The sequence below is a fragment of the Pistacia vera genome, unplaced genomic scaffold, assembly GCF_008641045.1.
Source record: "Pistacia vera cultivar Batoury unplaced genomic scaffold, PisVer_v2 Contig840, whole genome shotgun sequence".
In the NCBI taxonomy this organism is placed as follows: Eukaryota; Viridiplantae; Streptophyta; class Magnoliopsida; order Sapindales; family Anacardiaceae; genus Pistacia; species Pistacia vera.
This window is the reverse complement of record NW_022196713.1, coordinates 854,958-869,760: the sequence shown is the minus strand read 5'-3', so window position 1 is coordinate 869,760 and position 14,803 is coordinate 854,958. Positions and strand designations below refer to the sequence as shown.

At 36.6% G+C, this 14,803-nt stretch overlaps 2 protein-coding genes and 1 pseudogene across 2 annotated transcripts; all 3 read right to left on the bottom strand.

The window, feature by feature from the left end:
- Positions 1-3,748: 3,748 nt before the first annotated feature.
- Positions 3,749-6,622, bottom strand: LOC116118289 (cytochrome P450 734A1-like). The gene is made up of 4 exons (XM_031404266.1): positions 5,926-6,622; positions 5,505-5,749; positions 4,430-4,790; positions 3,749-4,353 (listed from the first exon to the last, which is right to left on the bottom strand). Exons 1-4 carry the CDS (start codon positions 6,412-6,414, stop codon positions 3,928-3,930), a joined length of 1,521 nt encoding a protein of 506 aa, XP_031260126.1. The 5' UTR covers positions 6,415-6,622; the 3' UTR covers positions 3,749-3,927.
- A 672-nt stretch (positions 6,623-7,294) lies between these two features.
- Positions 7,295-9,921, bottom strand: LOC116118291 (cytochrome P450 734A1-like). The gene is made up of 4 exons (XM_031404267.1): positions 9,341-9,921; positions 8,900-9,144; positions 8,340-8,700; positions 7,295-7,951 (listed from the first exon to the last, which is right to left on the bottom strand). The coding sequence occupies exons 1-4, from the start codon at positions 9,827-9,829 to the stop codon at positions 7,529-7,531; spliced, it is 1,518 nt and encodes a 505-aa protein (XP_031260127.1). The 5' UTR covers positions 9,830-9,921; the 3' UTR covers positions 7,295-7,528.
- Positions 9,922-10,497: 576 nt separating this feature from the next.
- On the bottom strand, positions 10,498-14,132 carry LOC116118328 (annotated as a pseudogene).
- Positions 14,133-14,803: the final 671 nt, after the last annotated feature.

The window sequence follows — 14,803 nt, the reverse complement described above, 5'->3', positions numbered from 1 at the left end:
ATTCAATGAACAGTTGCATTTGCTGCTCTTGTAACTCAAAAATACGCTTTCCTTCTTCTCAGACTGTACGGGATATGACATCCGCTGAGAGTTGATGAATTCCTTATGTACTCCATTTCAAATCATCTCTTTCTCTCTGATTTCTTCCCATTTCTCAACCATCGTTTGGTACTAGCTACAATATCTGGAATCCAAGCCTGTTTGTCAACCAAACTATTAATTTACAAGAATTTATGACGACTTCACCGCAACAATAATATCCTTGTTCATAGATTTCAAAGTGTAATTGTTGTAAGTACCTTAACTCGTCTCATTTTGAAGGCCGACAGTGATCCTCCTGTGAAGAGCCCATAAATCGCCATAAGTCCCTTCCTTGTAATTGCCAAGACAAATGATCCACCCGTATTCATAAGGACCTCTTAACCCTATTGGGGTCAGATATTGCAAGTCTGGGCGGTGACCCGAACCAGTACAAAATGGACTCCCACACATGCCGGACCACCAGTAATAAAAAGGCGATGTACGTGAAAAGAACATCGTGGTACAGAGTTTTTACTGCAGGTTTCGACACTGCTTCTAGAGCATACGGCGGATGTCGGGTGGTTCCCGTGATGAAGCAGTAGGCAGGGCCGGTTATGCCTTGCTTTTTGAAGTGGCTTGGATCGATATGGGATCCATATGAATGGATGAACAAATTTACAAGAAGAATCAAGGAAAGTACAATACCAAGAAAAAGAGCATGGTGTAGACACAGGATATGATTTAAGTATTTCTTATTGTTGGTCTTGAAGTTTTGCATTCTACTCATCGTATAATCTTCAAGAAATCAGGTTGAAGCTGAATTCATCTTCAAATTAATATTCGCTTTTGATCATTAAATTAACATAATGCTGGTTAGAATTATTAATTTTATATAACATACAAGGATCCTCTCATAACTGAGAGATGATTTTTGCTTTTGACTGGTATATAAATACTAGAAGAGGCCCCATATCATATTCAGAAATGAACACTCACTTACACTTTTTCCGCCTTCTTCTGATTTCCCATGGAGATGGAGCCATGTTCTTCTTCTTATAATCCTCTGAATACTATAATTTAACTAATTACATGTCAAATACTAATCATATATACACTACTAATTTAAATCTAAAATACTGTAATTGGTATGTTGATTTACTTAATCTCTGATGAAGCCTAAGCCTATTAATTCAAAGAGGAAGTGATTTAGTGACTCCTTTTGTCACCCCAGAAATATCACCAACCCCAATTCCGTGATGTAATGGTTGGCTTTGAGCAAGTAGGTCAGTTTGAGACGAGAAAGAGAACAAGAAATCAAAGAAAATTCGTTAAAAAAAAAAAGGAGATTGGTACTCTAGGAGGTTAAAGAGAGGCTTTGGAGACAGGAGCAGCCTTCATATATTTAGGAGCAGGATTTTCATTCGAGGTAAAAAATAAAAAGTAAAAGTGAAGCTAGTAAGAGATAATGGCAATTGAACAGTTACAAGCTCATACTGATACATTACAAGTAGAATAACTGACATAGACAACCTTTATTATTTCTAATGCTTTCACTTCCAGGATCACGACTGTTATTTGAATCGTGGTGAAGAGGATGGGCGAATACTGAGGGTGCACTGTTACGAATTGCATTGGGGCAAGAAAATAAGTGGGGCGACACACAAAAGTGTATTGTTGGATGATCATTGACAGGACGACTTTTGCCCAACCATGGCTAAGTTTTGGCCTAAACAAATGGAAAAATAAATTCAGGAGGAAACCCTAGTGGATTGACATTATTAGCATCTTCTCCCATATATTTTTGTCATGATGGACCGCAATTAAGGCCAGATAAAGCTGTGTTGTGTGCCTGCAGGAATGTCCAGGTTCCTAGCTTCACATTTGCCTTTCCGGATGTTTTCTTCAACAACACACACCGGAGGTAAAGTTTCATGGTTACCTAATTAGAAATATCAAACAGTAATAAGAATGTTAGAGAGCAGGTATATCATTATAAAAGAATTAATAATGATTTCACAGTCATAAAAACGATATTAAGTTCCTCGTTCATTAGTGTTAATCAACGTATCTCTAACAGAATTAATGCAGCTAAATTTTTTAAGCACATGCATGAGAAGTTGGAAGGTCAGAGTAAACTTACAATCTTAATGTTAATTAAGTCTCTGAACTAGCCCTTGTCTCCACAGACACGAATAACTTCTTCTCTTGCTTTGGTTTGCCATTCTGATGTTGTGCCAGAAGTAGAAGCGCCCCAGTCAAAACATTAGCAGTTGATTCCTTTCCTGCAAAATAAAGTCTTGCATTCATTTATAATTTCTTCAACCCCTAAACTCTCTCTTGATTATCTTGAGTTTTTTGGTTGACATTAAAAGACTAAGATTTCTCGAGTTTTCTCTTGTTGTTTCATTATTCTTGATCAACATCCGATTGTTCATGAGTTTCTGAGTACAATCTCCACCACTCTGGTTTTTCTTGGTAGGCAGAAACCTGTATAGATATAAAGAGAAAAGTATCATAAAACTGACTCTAGCTCTTTAATACAACAATAGCGCGGTAGAAAAAGTAAGACTCACCTAAATCCTGGGAAATAGGCAACTCTTTGAGCTTCAGCGAAGAGTTATATTTGCTGTTCTTGTAACTTAAAAACGCCCCTTCTTCAAAAAGCTGTACGAGATAAATCAGTGACAGGTAATGAAGTCTTTATCCACTTCCATCTCAAATTGATCTTGTCTCCTCTTATTTCCTCCCATTCTTCACCATCGTTTAGTACTAGCCACAATCTCTGGAATCCAAGTGCTCAAATTTCAAGAAATTTATATCTACCAATTGACGGAGAAGTATATAAAACTTCGCACCAAACATATCCTATTCATTTCAGCCATCTTTTTCAAAGCGTGATTGATTACCTTAACTCGCTCCATTTGAAGGCCTGATTAGCGATCCTTGTGAAGAGCATAAGTCACCTGAAAGTCCAACAAGTCCCTGCCCTGTAATTGCCTAGACAGGGGGTCAAAAGGAAGAATCTCAGATGACACCCCGTATTCATAAGCACTTCCTTGATATATCCGGGTCAGATATTGGAAGTCTGGGCACTGATCCGAAGCAGTACAAAAAGGGTCTCCCATACACGCCTGACACTGTCATAAGAAGGAGCTGCACGCGTAAAAAATATCGGTGTAAAAGTTTTGGTATTGGTTTCGATACAGCTTCTGCGAACAGACGGCGGATTTCTGCTAAGTTTCCAGTGATCAAGCGGTGGCCAGGGCCGCTTACGCCTTGCCTTTTGAAGTGGTGTTAAATCCGGTACGGGACCCATATGAATGAGTGAACAAATTTTACAAGAAGAATCAAGAAAACAGAAGCAAAAAGAAGATGCATAGTGGAGAGAGCGTTGCGATAATGGCGGGTGTGTTTTTCTTCTTTCCCTTAATAGGTCTTGAGTTTGGCATCATACTCAAGGTTGAAGCTACCAGCCGACTGAATTGTGCATTCGAAAATTCGTCCTTTCATTATCAAAATAATAATGCTGGGATAACAATACTGTCCAGAATGAATTTTATATATACGTTAAAGGATGCTCGTATCTGAGAAACCTTATTGAAATAATGCATGCGGAGTTTTTTGATTTGGATCTCAAGGAGCATTTGATGCTTTCCATTATATAATTTTTCTTCTGTGATGTCTAATGAATTAAAAAATCAACTGTATCATCTATGAATATCACGTAACTCTCTCTCTTTTTTATTTACTTTCAGATGAAATCAACAATAGAAGTGGGCTTCAACATAGAGATAAAATACTTTTATCTAAACGAAAATTCTTACAATGAGGTCCAAAGCACTCCGTGATACACATTTTTCTAATACCATCACTTCCAAACGCATCAAGCCCCATTTGAGAAAACTTTTAATTCTGAATCTTGGTAAAGAGGATGGGCGCACCAAATTGAGGCTGTAAGGTTACAAACAACATTGGAGCATGGACATAAGTTGGCGACAACACAAAAGTATATCGTTGGAGGATAGTAGATAGGACAACTTTTGCTTCAACCATGGCTAAGTTTTGACCTACACAGATTCTGGGGCCTAAACCAAACGGGAGAAATGAAGCTAAGTGCTTTCTGGGTTCATTAAATCTCTGCGGATTGAACTTGTTGGCATCTTCTCCCCATATATTAGTATCATGATGTACATCAATTAAGGCCAAAGTAAGGTCCGTGCCTGCAGGAATGTCAAGGTTCCCTAGCTTCACATTCACCAATTTAGATGTTTGCCTCATCACCATGACAGTAAGAGGGTAGAGTCGAAGTGTTTCGTTTACTATCATGGTTAACTGTCAAAGAAAGTTCAAGTAGTAGTGCATCAGTACTAAAAATGAAGGTCATTGTAAAAAAAATAAAAGAACTTACAATCTTAAGGTCACTTAAGTTCTCTGCAACTAGCCCTTTGTCTCCGCAGACACGAATCACTTCTTCCCTTGCTTTGTTTTGCCATTCTTGATGTTGTGCTAGAAGTATAAGTGCCCAGGTTAAAGCATTAGCAGTTGTTTCCTTTCCTGCGAAATAAAAGGTTTTGCATTCATTTATAATTTCATCTTCCCCCAATTTCTCCTCCTGGTTATCTTGATTTTTATAGGATGACATTAAAAGACTAAGTAGATTCGTTGAGTTTTCTCTTGCTATGCCATTATTCTTGATCAGTGTCCTTATTGATTCATGAGTTTCTGAGTACAATCTCTGCCTCTCTCTGTTTTTCTTGGTCGGCAAGAACCTGTATAGAATAGAAGAAAATATATATCAGAAAACTGCCCACCGTAAATACTCAAGAAAATATATAGCTTTGAATCTTGCATGTGATCCCAATCCATGAAATTACAATAAGCAAACTGACTGTCCATGCATTTTCCAATAGCCCAACAACAAAAATAACCAGTATGGAATTCATGTTTGACACGTTTTTCATTCCCTGGAAATATAATGAAACTGGCCATCAGAATAGAATCCAAGGAATAACCATTGTCGGTAAACGTTTAATGTATCAAAAGCCACAACTAAAACGTTATCAATGGCTATAAAGGCTTCTTACTTAACAAGAACTAAAGAGACATATAATAGATATAATCAGTAAAAAAACTTATAATTTGCAAACTCTAATAGTCATCAAACATTGAAATTTTCTCTCTTTTTCTTCTAATCAATATAGTGCTCTGTTGCCTTGTATTATTTTGGGTCAAATAATGGCCTTTACCACACTTTCTATTTTGTGGTGTCATAGCTTTTAGCATGCTTGGTGTAGGACACATATTATAAACAAATGAGTTGAATCATTCTATGATACTGGTTAATTAGCAGAGTATCATACCAGGAAAGCTAATAGATCAAAATGAAGCATATTTCTTAATAATTTTACTTACCCAGTGCCTTTTAGTAACACAGAAAATTTTCAAGTTTAATAAGATATCATATTAATAAAAGTAAAAGTCACCTGAACCCTGGAAAATAGAGACCTCTAGTAGCTTCAATGAAGAGGTGCAATTGCTGTTGCTGTAACTTAAAAATACGCTTTCCTTCTTCAAAACTGCTTCCAAAAGCTGTACGGGATATAATATCCGCTGAGAGTTCATGAATTTCCTTATGCACTTCCATCTCAAATTCATCTCTCCCTCCCCTTATTTCCTCCCATTTTTCCAGCTTCTTCATGCTACTCTCAACGATTTCTGGCACCCAAGCCTGTTCAAAGAATAATTTGGGCCACACAGCACCTAACATTAAAATCTTAACCAAACTAAACATTAAGTTTAATTTGCAAGAAATCTACGATTGCATCTACCAGGTTGAGAGCATAGTAACAGTTGGAGGAACAGTGTACACTAATTCAATTAAAAGAGATGTGAGTTGTGTTGTACCTTAACGCGCTCCATCTTGAAGGCCTGGTTGGCGATTTTCCTGTGGAATGCCCATACATCACCCGTAAGCCCAAGAAGTCCCAGGCCGTGTAAAAGCTTAGCCGAGGGGTTCAACGGAATATTTTCGAATGACTTTCCTGTATTCATAAGCACCTCCTTAATCATATCCGGGTCAGATATCGCGAGTCTGGGCCCTGATCCGAACCAGTACAAAAATGGTTTCCCATACAAGCTTGACCACTTGTGATAAGAAGGCGCTGCACGGTAAACAATACCGTGGTCCAAGCTCGGTATTGGCTTCGACGCAGCTTCTGCGAACATACGGCGGAACTCAGCTGTGTTTCCGGTGATGAAGCGGTAGCCGGGGCCGCTTACGCCTTGCTTTTTGAAGTGGTGTTGGATCCGATATGGGATCCATATGAATGTGTGAACAAATTTCAGCACAGACATAAGAAGAATCAATAACACAGAAGCAAGAAGAAGTTGCATTGTGCAGAGCTCTGAGAAGGGTGGGCTCCGTTCGATGATCAGAAAAGCTACTCTCAAGCCGAAGCTTTAATAATGGCGCGCGGTTTCCACCTCCTAAACCTTCATCTTTTTGAGTGTCAACTTTATAAAAAGGGAAATATAATGTCAAAGTCAAATTTGTGATAGCGTTCTCTGAATAAGTAAATATTCATTAACAAATTATATCCTTCGTTATCTTCCTATTCTTCTGGCTTTGAGTATTCTGAATAAATGACTTTGACAACCATATATACCTGTTTAGACTATATATGTATTCACCTGAAAACAACCATATATATATATATATATATACTTTATGTATTCCTATTTGACCTTTTTTTTTTTTTTTTATTTAGGTGTCTGAGTGAGTTTGTCCGTACCTCAACTAATCATCGGATCTATTGAATACTTTATAAGCTTAAAGGATTAAATAAATCATAATATTATTGTAATAAGTGTCCAAAAAGGTTTGTGCGTACCTTAATTGTCTATAAAATACTTTACAAATCTAAAAGACCAAATAAACTATAATATTATTGTGGTAAGTTTGAACTCAATGAATAACTTTTTGGGATTAAACTTTTGACCTTGTCAATGGTGAAAGGAGCCCCACACTGAACTTTTATTTAATAAATTAACCATGCCCCAACACACATTATATATGAAAGGAGAGAAAGAAATAGATAATTATTTGATTCGTTTTCATCGAATCAAGTCTTGCATTAATATTTAATACCTCCCGAATTAATCAATACCTTGAATCTTGCTTGTGATTTCGAAGTCATTGATGAAACTAATTAAAATAAGCAAACCAACTGTCTAGAAGCAATAAGAAATCAAACTAAGATATCTTAAACTGAGATTTCTTGCCAGTTGAACTATCTTTTGAGAGTTTACAATGACAGTTGATATATTTAAATAAATAAAGCTTCTGTTTTATAATTTCTTCCACTAGCTTTCTGAAAAGCTAAAACATTCTTAATAGAAGTGCTTTAACACAGACATCAAATACTTCTACCTATTTGAAGATGCTTTCAATGATGTCGAAAACCTCCAGAGTGCACCTTATTATTCTAATGCTTTCACTTTGCAGATCTCAATGAATCTGGGTAAAGATGATGGGCGCACCATATTGAGGCTGCAAGGTTACAAATAGCATTGGAGCATGAACATAAGTTGGCGACAACACAAAACTATATCGTTTGATGATCATAGATAGGACGATTTTTGTCTCAATCATCGCTAAGTTTTGACCAACACAAATTCTGGGGCCTAAACCAAATGGGAAATAGGAGGCTAAGTGCTTTCTGGATTCGTTGAACCTTAGCGGATTGAACTTCTTAGCATCTTCTCCCCATATACCAGTGTCATGTTGTACAGCAGTTAAGGCCAAATTCAACTGTGTGCCTGGAGGAATGTCAAGGTTCCCTAGCTTCACCTTCGCCGTTTCAGATGTTTGCCTCACCAACTTGACAACAGGAGGATACAGTCGAAGTGTTTCGTTGAGTATCATGTTCACCTGTTATGGAAGTTGAATCAGGAGTAAGAATGTTAGACAGCAGGAAATATTTTTATTAGAAGAATAATTTCCACAAAAATAAAAAAGTCACTTTTTAATTACTATGCCCTTTAATTGGAAATGTTCATCAATATATGTATAATTGCTATTAATTTACAGTTTGATGCTACTATTGCCATGTATTTATTCTTTTGCCTTTACTTTTAACATGTAAGTTCTTTGAAAAGGATTAAATTAATTTGCAGTTTTCCCATTGACATTAAATATAATGACTGTATATAATATTTTCCATGATCATACCTGAAAATGCAGCTAAATTTTCGTAAGCACATGAAACTTTCTGTTGCAGTATTTTATGAACTTGCAAGGTCAGAGAAAATATACTTACAGTCTTTAGGTCACTTAAGTTTTCTGCAACTAGCTCTTCATTTCGGCAGACACGAATCACTTCTTCCCTTGCTTTGGTTTGCCATTCTTGATGCTCTGCTAGAAGTAGAAGTGCCCAAGTTAAAACATTAGCAGTTGTCTCCTTTCCCGCAAAATAAAAGGTCTTGCATTCATTAATAATTTCATCTTCCCCCAATTTCTCCTCTTGGTTATCTTGATTTTTGTAGGATGACATTAAAAGACTAAGTAGATTTCTTGAGTTTTCTCTAGCCGAGCCATTGTTCTTGATCAGCATCCTTATTGATTCACGAGTTTCTGAGTCGAGTCTCCACCTCTCTCTGTTTTTCTTGGTAGGCAAGAACCTGTATATAATAATGACAAAGAAAATCAGAAAACTGCTCAGCCTAAATAGCCATAGCTTTAATTTCGCATGTGATTCCAATTCATGAAATCATGATAAGCCAACCAATTGGGTTTTCATTTTCCAGTAGTCCTACTTGAAACGACGCATTAGCAGCACTGTAATACAACAGGGTAACAAAAGGGAAGACTAGAAGTCACCTGAACCCTGGAAAATAGACACCTCTTGAAGCTTCAATGAATAGCTGCATTTGTTCTTCTTGTAACTTAAAAATACGCTTTCCTTCTTCAAAACTACTTCCAAAAGCTGTACGGGATATCATATCCGCTGACAGATCATGAAGTTCTTTATGCACTTCCATCTCAAATTCATCTCTCCCTCCTCTTATTTCCTCCCATTTTTCAAGCATCATCATGGTGCTAGCTACCATTTCTGGAATCCAAGCCTGATTAAAAGAAATTCCGCCACAAGCACCTAGAGTTAATAGTCTTCATACCAAACTCAAGTTAAATTATCTTTTATCTAAGATTTGTACGAGGAAGAATTAACTTTAAATCTTATTCATCGTAAGGTATCTAATCAATTAGAATATTTCCTTTGTTTCTGCTCAGTTTTTCAATTGAAATAGTATGATGTTGTACCTTAACTCGCTCCATGTTGAAGGCCTGATTGGCGATCCTTCTGTGAAATGCCCATAAATCACCCGTAAGCCCAACAAGTCCCTGCTGAAATAGCGGCTCAGCCAGGGGGTTAAAACGAATCTTCTCAAATAACCCACCCGTATTCTTAAGCACCTCCTTGATCATCTCCGGCTCAGATATTCCAAGCCGGGGCGTTGACCCGAACCAGTACAAAAATGGTTTCCCATACATGCGCGACCACCTGTGATAACTAGGCGATACACGGTAAAGAATATCGTGGTCAAAGGTCGATACTGGCTTGGACGCAGCTTCTGCAAACCCACGGCGGATATCGGCCGTGTTTCCGGTGATCAAGCGATAGGCAGGGCCGGTTATACCTTGCTTTTTGAAGTGCTGTTGGATCCGATATGGGGTCCATATGAATGTGTGAACAAATTTTACAAGAGAAAGAAGAAGAATCAAGAGAAGAGTAAGAAGAAGAAGGTGCATAGTGTACTCTCAAAGCGCGAAGGAGAGCTGTGATAATGGTGGGTTTTGTTTGGATGATCAGAAAATTTTGAAGTAGTAGCTTGGTTGACTTGGGAGTTCATTATTTTAGTGCTTCCACAACTCTGCTATGAATTAATTTTTTATATCGAATATGTCATTTGATTCTTTGTCTAATTAATTAAAATATGAATTTTCCTGTCCAAAATTTCTTTCACGTATGAATCCATTATTTAAAAAGTCCTCATTTAACAATCCAACTGATTTATTAAAATGATGCCGGCAGTATTTTTTATACATGTTATTCTCATACATGATGTCTATTTCCTTTTATTTACAATCGGTTCAATTATAAGTTTCTTCAAGGGAGAGGTTGAAACACTAAAGAAAATTGAGGTTTTAACTGATTACCTGGGTTGGGATAGTAACTCAAACCTAAAACTAGCTCAAGAAGAGAGGAGAGAGCTCAACCCCGTATATATATAATATTATAACAGTCCACCAATTTAATAACGAATGACAATTACAACTTCTAACGAAAAAGAAAGCCTTTAACATAGATAAATGTCTATTTGAAGACTTTTTTAATGATATCAAAAGCAATCCAAAATGCACGTTCCTTATACTGAAGCTTTTGCTTCCAAAAGCTCCAACTGTTATCTGGGAAATTTTCAATTCTGGATTTTGCTAAAGAGGATGGGAGCACCATATTGAGTCTGCATTGTTAGAAGCGACATTGGAGCATGAACATAAAGTTGGTGACAATACAAAAGTATATCGTTGGATGATAATCGTTAGGATGATATTTGACTCAATCATGGCTAGTTTTTGACGTACACAGATTCTGGGGCCTAAACCAAATGGAAAAAATGAGGCTAAACCCTTTCTGGGTTCATTAAACCTCAGCGGATTGAAGTTATTAGCATCTTCTCCCCATTTATCAGGATCATGATGTACTACAGTTAAGGCCAAATAGAGTTGTGTGCCTGCAGGAATTTCCATATTCCCTAGCTTCACCTCGGCTTTTCTAGATGTTTGCCTCGTCAACTTGACAGCAGTTGGGTAAAGCCGAAGCGTTTCACTGAATATCATTCTCAGCTAATTTGAAAATTCAAGCAGTATTAAGAATTTTCTTAAAGTGCATGAAACTCTCTGTTGAAAGGTCATTGAAGAACTGAACTTAATAGTTTAAGGTCACTTAATTTCTCTGCAACTAGCTCTTTGTTTCCGCAGAAGCGAATCACTTCTTCCCGTGCTTTGGTTTGCCATTCTTGATGCTGTGCTAGAAGTGGAAGGGCCCAGGCTAAGGCATCAGCAGTCGATTCACTTCCTGCAAAATAAAATGTCTGGCATTCATTTATAATTTCTTCTGCCCCGAATTTCATCCTTATTGAGTCATGAGTTTCTGACTTGGGTCTCCACCTCTCTCTGTTTTTCCTGGTAGGCAAGAACCTGTATATAATACGAATCAGAAAACTGCTCTAAATGCTTAAAGCCTTATCTTTGGTATTATAGAATATTCGAAAAAATTTATATTAGTAAAAGTACCCTGAACCCTAGAAAATACCCCTCTAAAATCTAAATGCTTCAATAAATAGTTGAACTTGCTGTTCTTGTAACTTAAAATTACGCTTTCTTTCTTCAAAAGCTGTACGGGATATAACATCAGCTGAGAGATCATGATGTTCTTTATGCACTTCCATCCCAAATTCATCTCTCCCACCTCTTGTTTCCTCCCATTTCTCAACCCTCGTCATGGTACTAGCCACAATTTCTGGAACCCAAGCCACTAAGATTAATTTACATTAAATTAAGACAATTTTTCTTCACATAAAACTTCCCCAATCATAAATGATTTTCTAAAATTTGAAAGGCGTTTTAGCTAACACTTATTTTCTTTTTAGCTCAACAAGAAGAGAGTGTGCTGTACCTTAACTCACTCCTTGTTAAAGGCCTGATCAACAGTCCTCCTGTGAGAAGCCCATATATCACCCGAAAGCCCAACAATTCCCACCCCAAATAACTGCTTAGCCGATGGGTTCAGCAGAATCTCTTTTTGAATGACCCACCCGTATTCATGAGCAGTTGAGCACCTCCTTGACCTTAATCATATCCGGGTCAGATTTTGCAAGCCGGGGCGCTGACCCGAGCCAGTACAAAAATGGTTTCCATGCGCCCCCCCTTGTAATAACTAGGCGTTGTGTACGGTAAAAATATCGTGATCAAAGGTCAACACTGGCTTTGACCCAGCTTCTGCGAACCCACGGTAGATTTCGGGTGTGTTTCCGCTGACCAACCGATGTCTGGGGCCAGTAATGTGTTAGGATTATTTAGAATTAGGATAATTATAGTAAGTCTTTTATAATTATGCTATTATCTAATATAAATAATTAGAATATCTTTAAAATTAGACAATTAGAGTCCTCTTAAGATTAGAATTAGAATAATGTGTAAGGCTATATAAAGTCTAAAACAATTACGGGGCGTTTGGTTGAGAGTTATATGAGATTAATGGGGTATGTCATCTTTTATTACTTGATTACTACATTTGGTTGCCAAGTAATATAAAATTTCGATAATCTTCCAATACCAATAATAGTTACTATTGGTAATATTTAAGGTAATTTTTATAACCTCAATTTTCTTAGGTATTGTAAGATTATTTGGTTATCTTATTTCTGTTACAATTTTATCCCTTATTAATAAAAATTTTGAACAATAATACCCTTGTTTTAAAATCAATTTACATTAATCTACCATTACAATTTTACACTTGTTTAATTAAGTTTTTGGACAATAATGTCATTATATTTAAAACACCACCGGTAGCTGGCCAACCATGACGGGCCACCGTCGGAAAGTCATTGAAGTCGCTAAAAATGGTTGAGAGTCGCTAGGAGGCTCCGATATGGCCATTTTTGGTCAGGTTGTAGCCATCAATATGGCTAGAAACAGCCATATCGAAGCCTCCCAGTGACTCTTGGCTATTTTTAGCAACTCCAGTGACTTTCCGACGGTGGTTGGCAATGGTTTAGGGTGGTAAGGGCGATTTTGTTATAAATTAAAGTTTTATATAAGTTTGGGTGTTTTAGCTAAATCTAAAATGTTAAGTCACGACAAAAGAACAAACAACTTCTTTACCGTGTTGATTTTTTACCCCAACAATGGAACTTTCACCATCTCTTTATTGCCTTGGACCTCATCTACGCCAAATGATTTCTTATGGTTGTAACCGATTAGAGGTCTTGGCTTTGACAACAACTGTGGTTTATGGTATAGTACCTTGCAACCTTAAGGGGACAAGGTTGATTCGAAGGGGAAGACAATGTTAGGATTATTTTAGAATTAGGATAATTATATTAAGTCTTTTATAATTATGCTATTATCCAGGGATGTAAACAAGATGAGTTGAGCCAAGTACCACCCTAAACAAGCTTGACTCGGTCAAGCATTAGACGAGTTCGAGTCGAGTCACGAGTCAGGAAAATTTGACTCGTGACTTGACTCGAAAAGCTTGATTATGATTCGATTAACGTGATCTCGATTATGACTTGATTACGGCTTGTTTGACCCTTTTTTTATATAACTTGCAGATCTTGTTTTACACAAATCAGATCACATTTTTGGTAAATTTGTATCTAAATCAACATAAATCACATCAATAAATTACACAACATAAACAATGATTAGTAATGTGAAAATAGGGTTTATGATTTTGGGGAAATCATTTATGACATTTAGGTTAATTGGGGTTAAGGGTTAATTTGAGATTTTTTAAACCTTTTGCATGTCAGATTACAGAACAGACCTAAAACTTGTATTTTTCACAGAAAAACCCTAAATGAGACACTATTGACTAGCAAGCCGAATCGAGCCGAGTTGGGGTAGACTCGAACTCAGCTCGGTACTTAATTCAAGTCTTACTCAAGCTGAGTTCAAGTATTTAACGGACACCCCTACTATTATCTAATTACAATAATTAGAATATCTTTAAAATTAGGCAATTATATTAGAATTAGACAATTAGAGTCCTCTTAAAATTAGAATAATGTGTAAGACTATATAAAGCCTAAACCAATTAGGGTTTGACAAGCAATAGTCAATTAAGTTTTTTTCCCCTTAAACTCTTATTTCTCATTTTCTTGGAGGCTCTATTTCCTCATATAAAGTGGAAACACTATCTTATCATTATGCCTTGGTTTTTGAAGTGGTGTTGGACACGAAATGGGATACATATGAATGTGTGAACAAATCTTAGCAGAGATATAAGAAGAATCAAGAAAAGAGTGTGAAGAAGAAGGTGCATATTGAAATCTGAAAGCTCGAGGGAGAGCTGTGAGATAACAATGGTGGGTACATTCTGGAAGACGAGAAAATTTTAATGGTATTGTGAGTGGTGGGTTCCACCAAACACCTCGTATAAACCTTGTATTCATTAAGACATGTGGCAAAAATTCCTTCGTGATTTGGAGTCCATTACCAATTATTTTTCATTAATTAAAAAATGAAAGCGGGTTGATATTCAATAATTCAATGAGAGATTTTTTTTATAATGGGCTTGTGTGTTCTTTGAAATTATGATCTGAGGCTAGCTATTTCTCCTAGAAAAATGATACAGGTATTAAAAAATATATACCGAATTTATGCATCGATGACGTGACACCATTATGATCGTTGATTAATTATAAATTTTTTTAAAGAAAAAAAATGATGTCACGTCTTCTGTGCATGAATTCGATATACATTTTTCGATAACTGTAGCATTGCTCTTTCTCATATACTCTAAGTTAGTAAATAAACTTGAATAACTCTAGAAGAGAGGCCTTTCCTTTCTATAAGCTTTATGAAATGGTTAATTACATTACAATATATAATTTTCTAGTTTTCAAAATTAGAAGGAACTTCCCTAATCTCAATATAACTCTAATTATGCATTAATTACAATATCATTACAGTCTAAAGATCAAGAGGAAGAAC

Excerpts from the sequence above, each read along its gene's own strand:
- LOC116118289 (XM_031404266.1), bottom strand. The coding sequence starts at position 6,414 with ATGCAACTTCTTCTTGCTTCTGTGTTATTGATTCTTCTTATGTCTGTG. Across the intron at positions 5,750-5,925 it reads TCAAGATGGAGCGCGTTAAG|GCTTGGGTGCCAGAAATCGT; the intron begins GTACAACACAAC and ends TTCTTTGAACAG. Across the intron at positions 4,791-5,504 it reads CTCTATTTTCCAGGGTTCAG|GTTCTTGCCGACCAAGAAAA; the intron begins GTGACTTTTACT and ends TATTCTATACAG.
- LOC116118291 (XM_031404267.1), bottom strand. The coding sequence starts at position 9,829 with ATGCACCTTCTTCTTCTTACTCTTCTCTTGATTCTTCTTCTTTCTCTT. Across the intron at positions 9,145-9,340 it reads TCAACATGGAGCGAGTTAAG|GCTTGGATTCCAGAAATGGT; the intron begins GTACAACATCAT and ends TCTTTTAATCAG. Across the intron at positions 8,701-8,899 it reads GTCTATTTTCCAGGGTTCAG|GTTCTTGCCTACCAAGAAAA; the intron begins GTGACTTCTAGT and ends TATTATATACAG.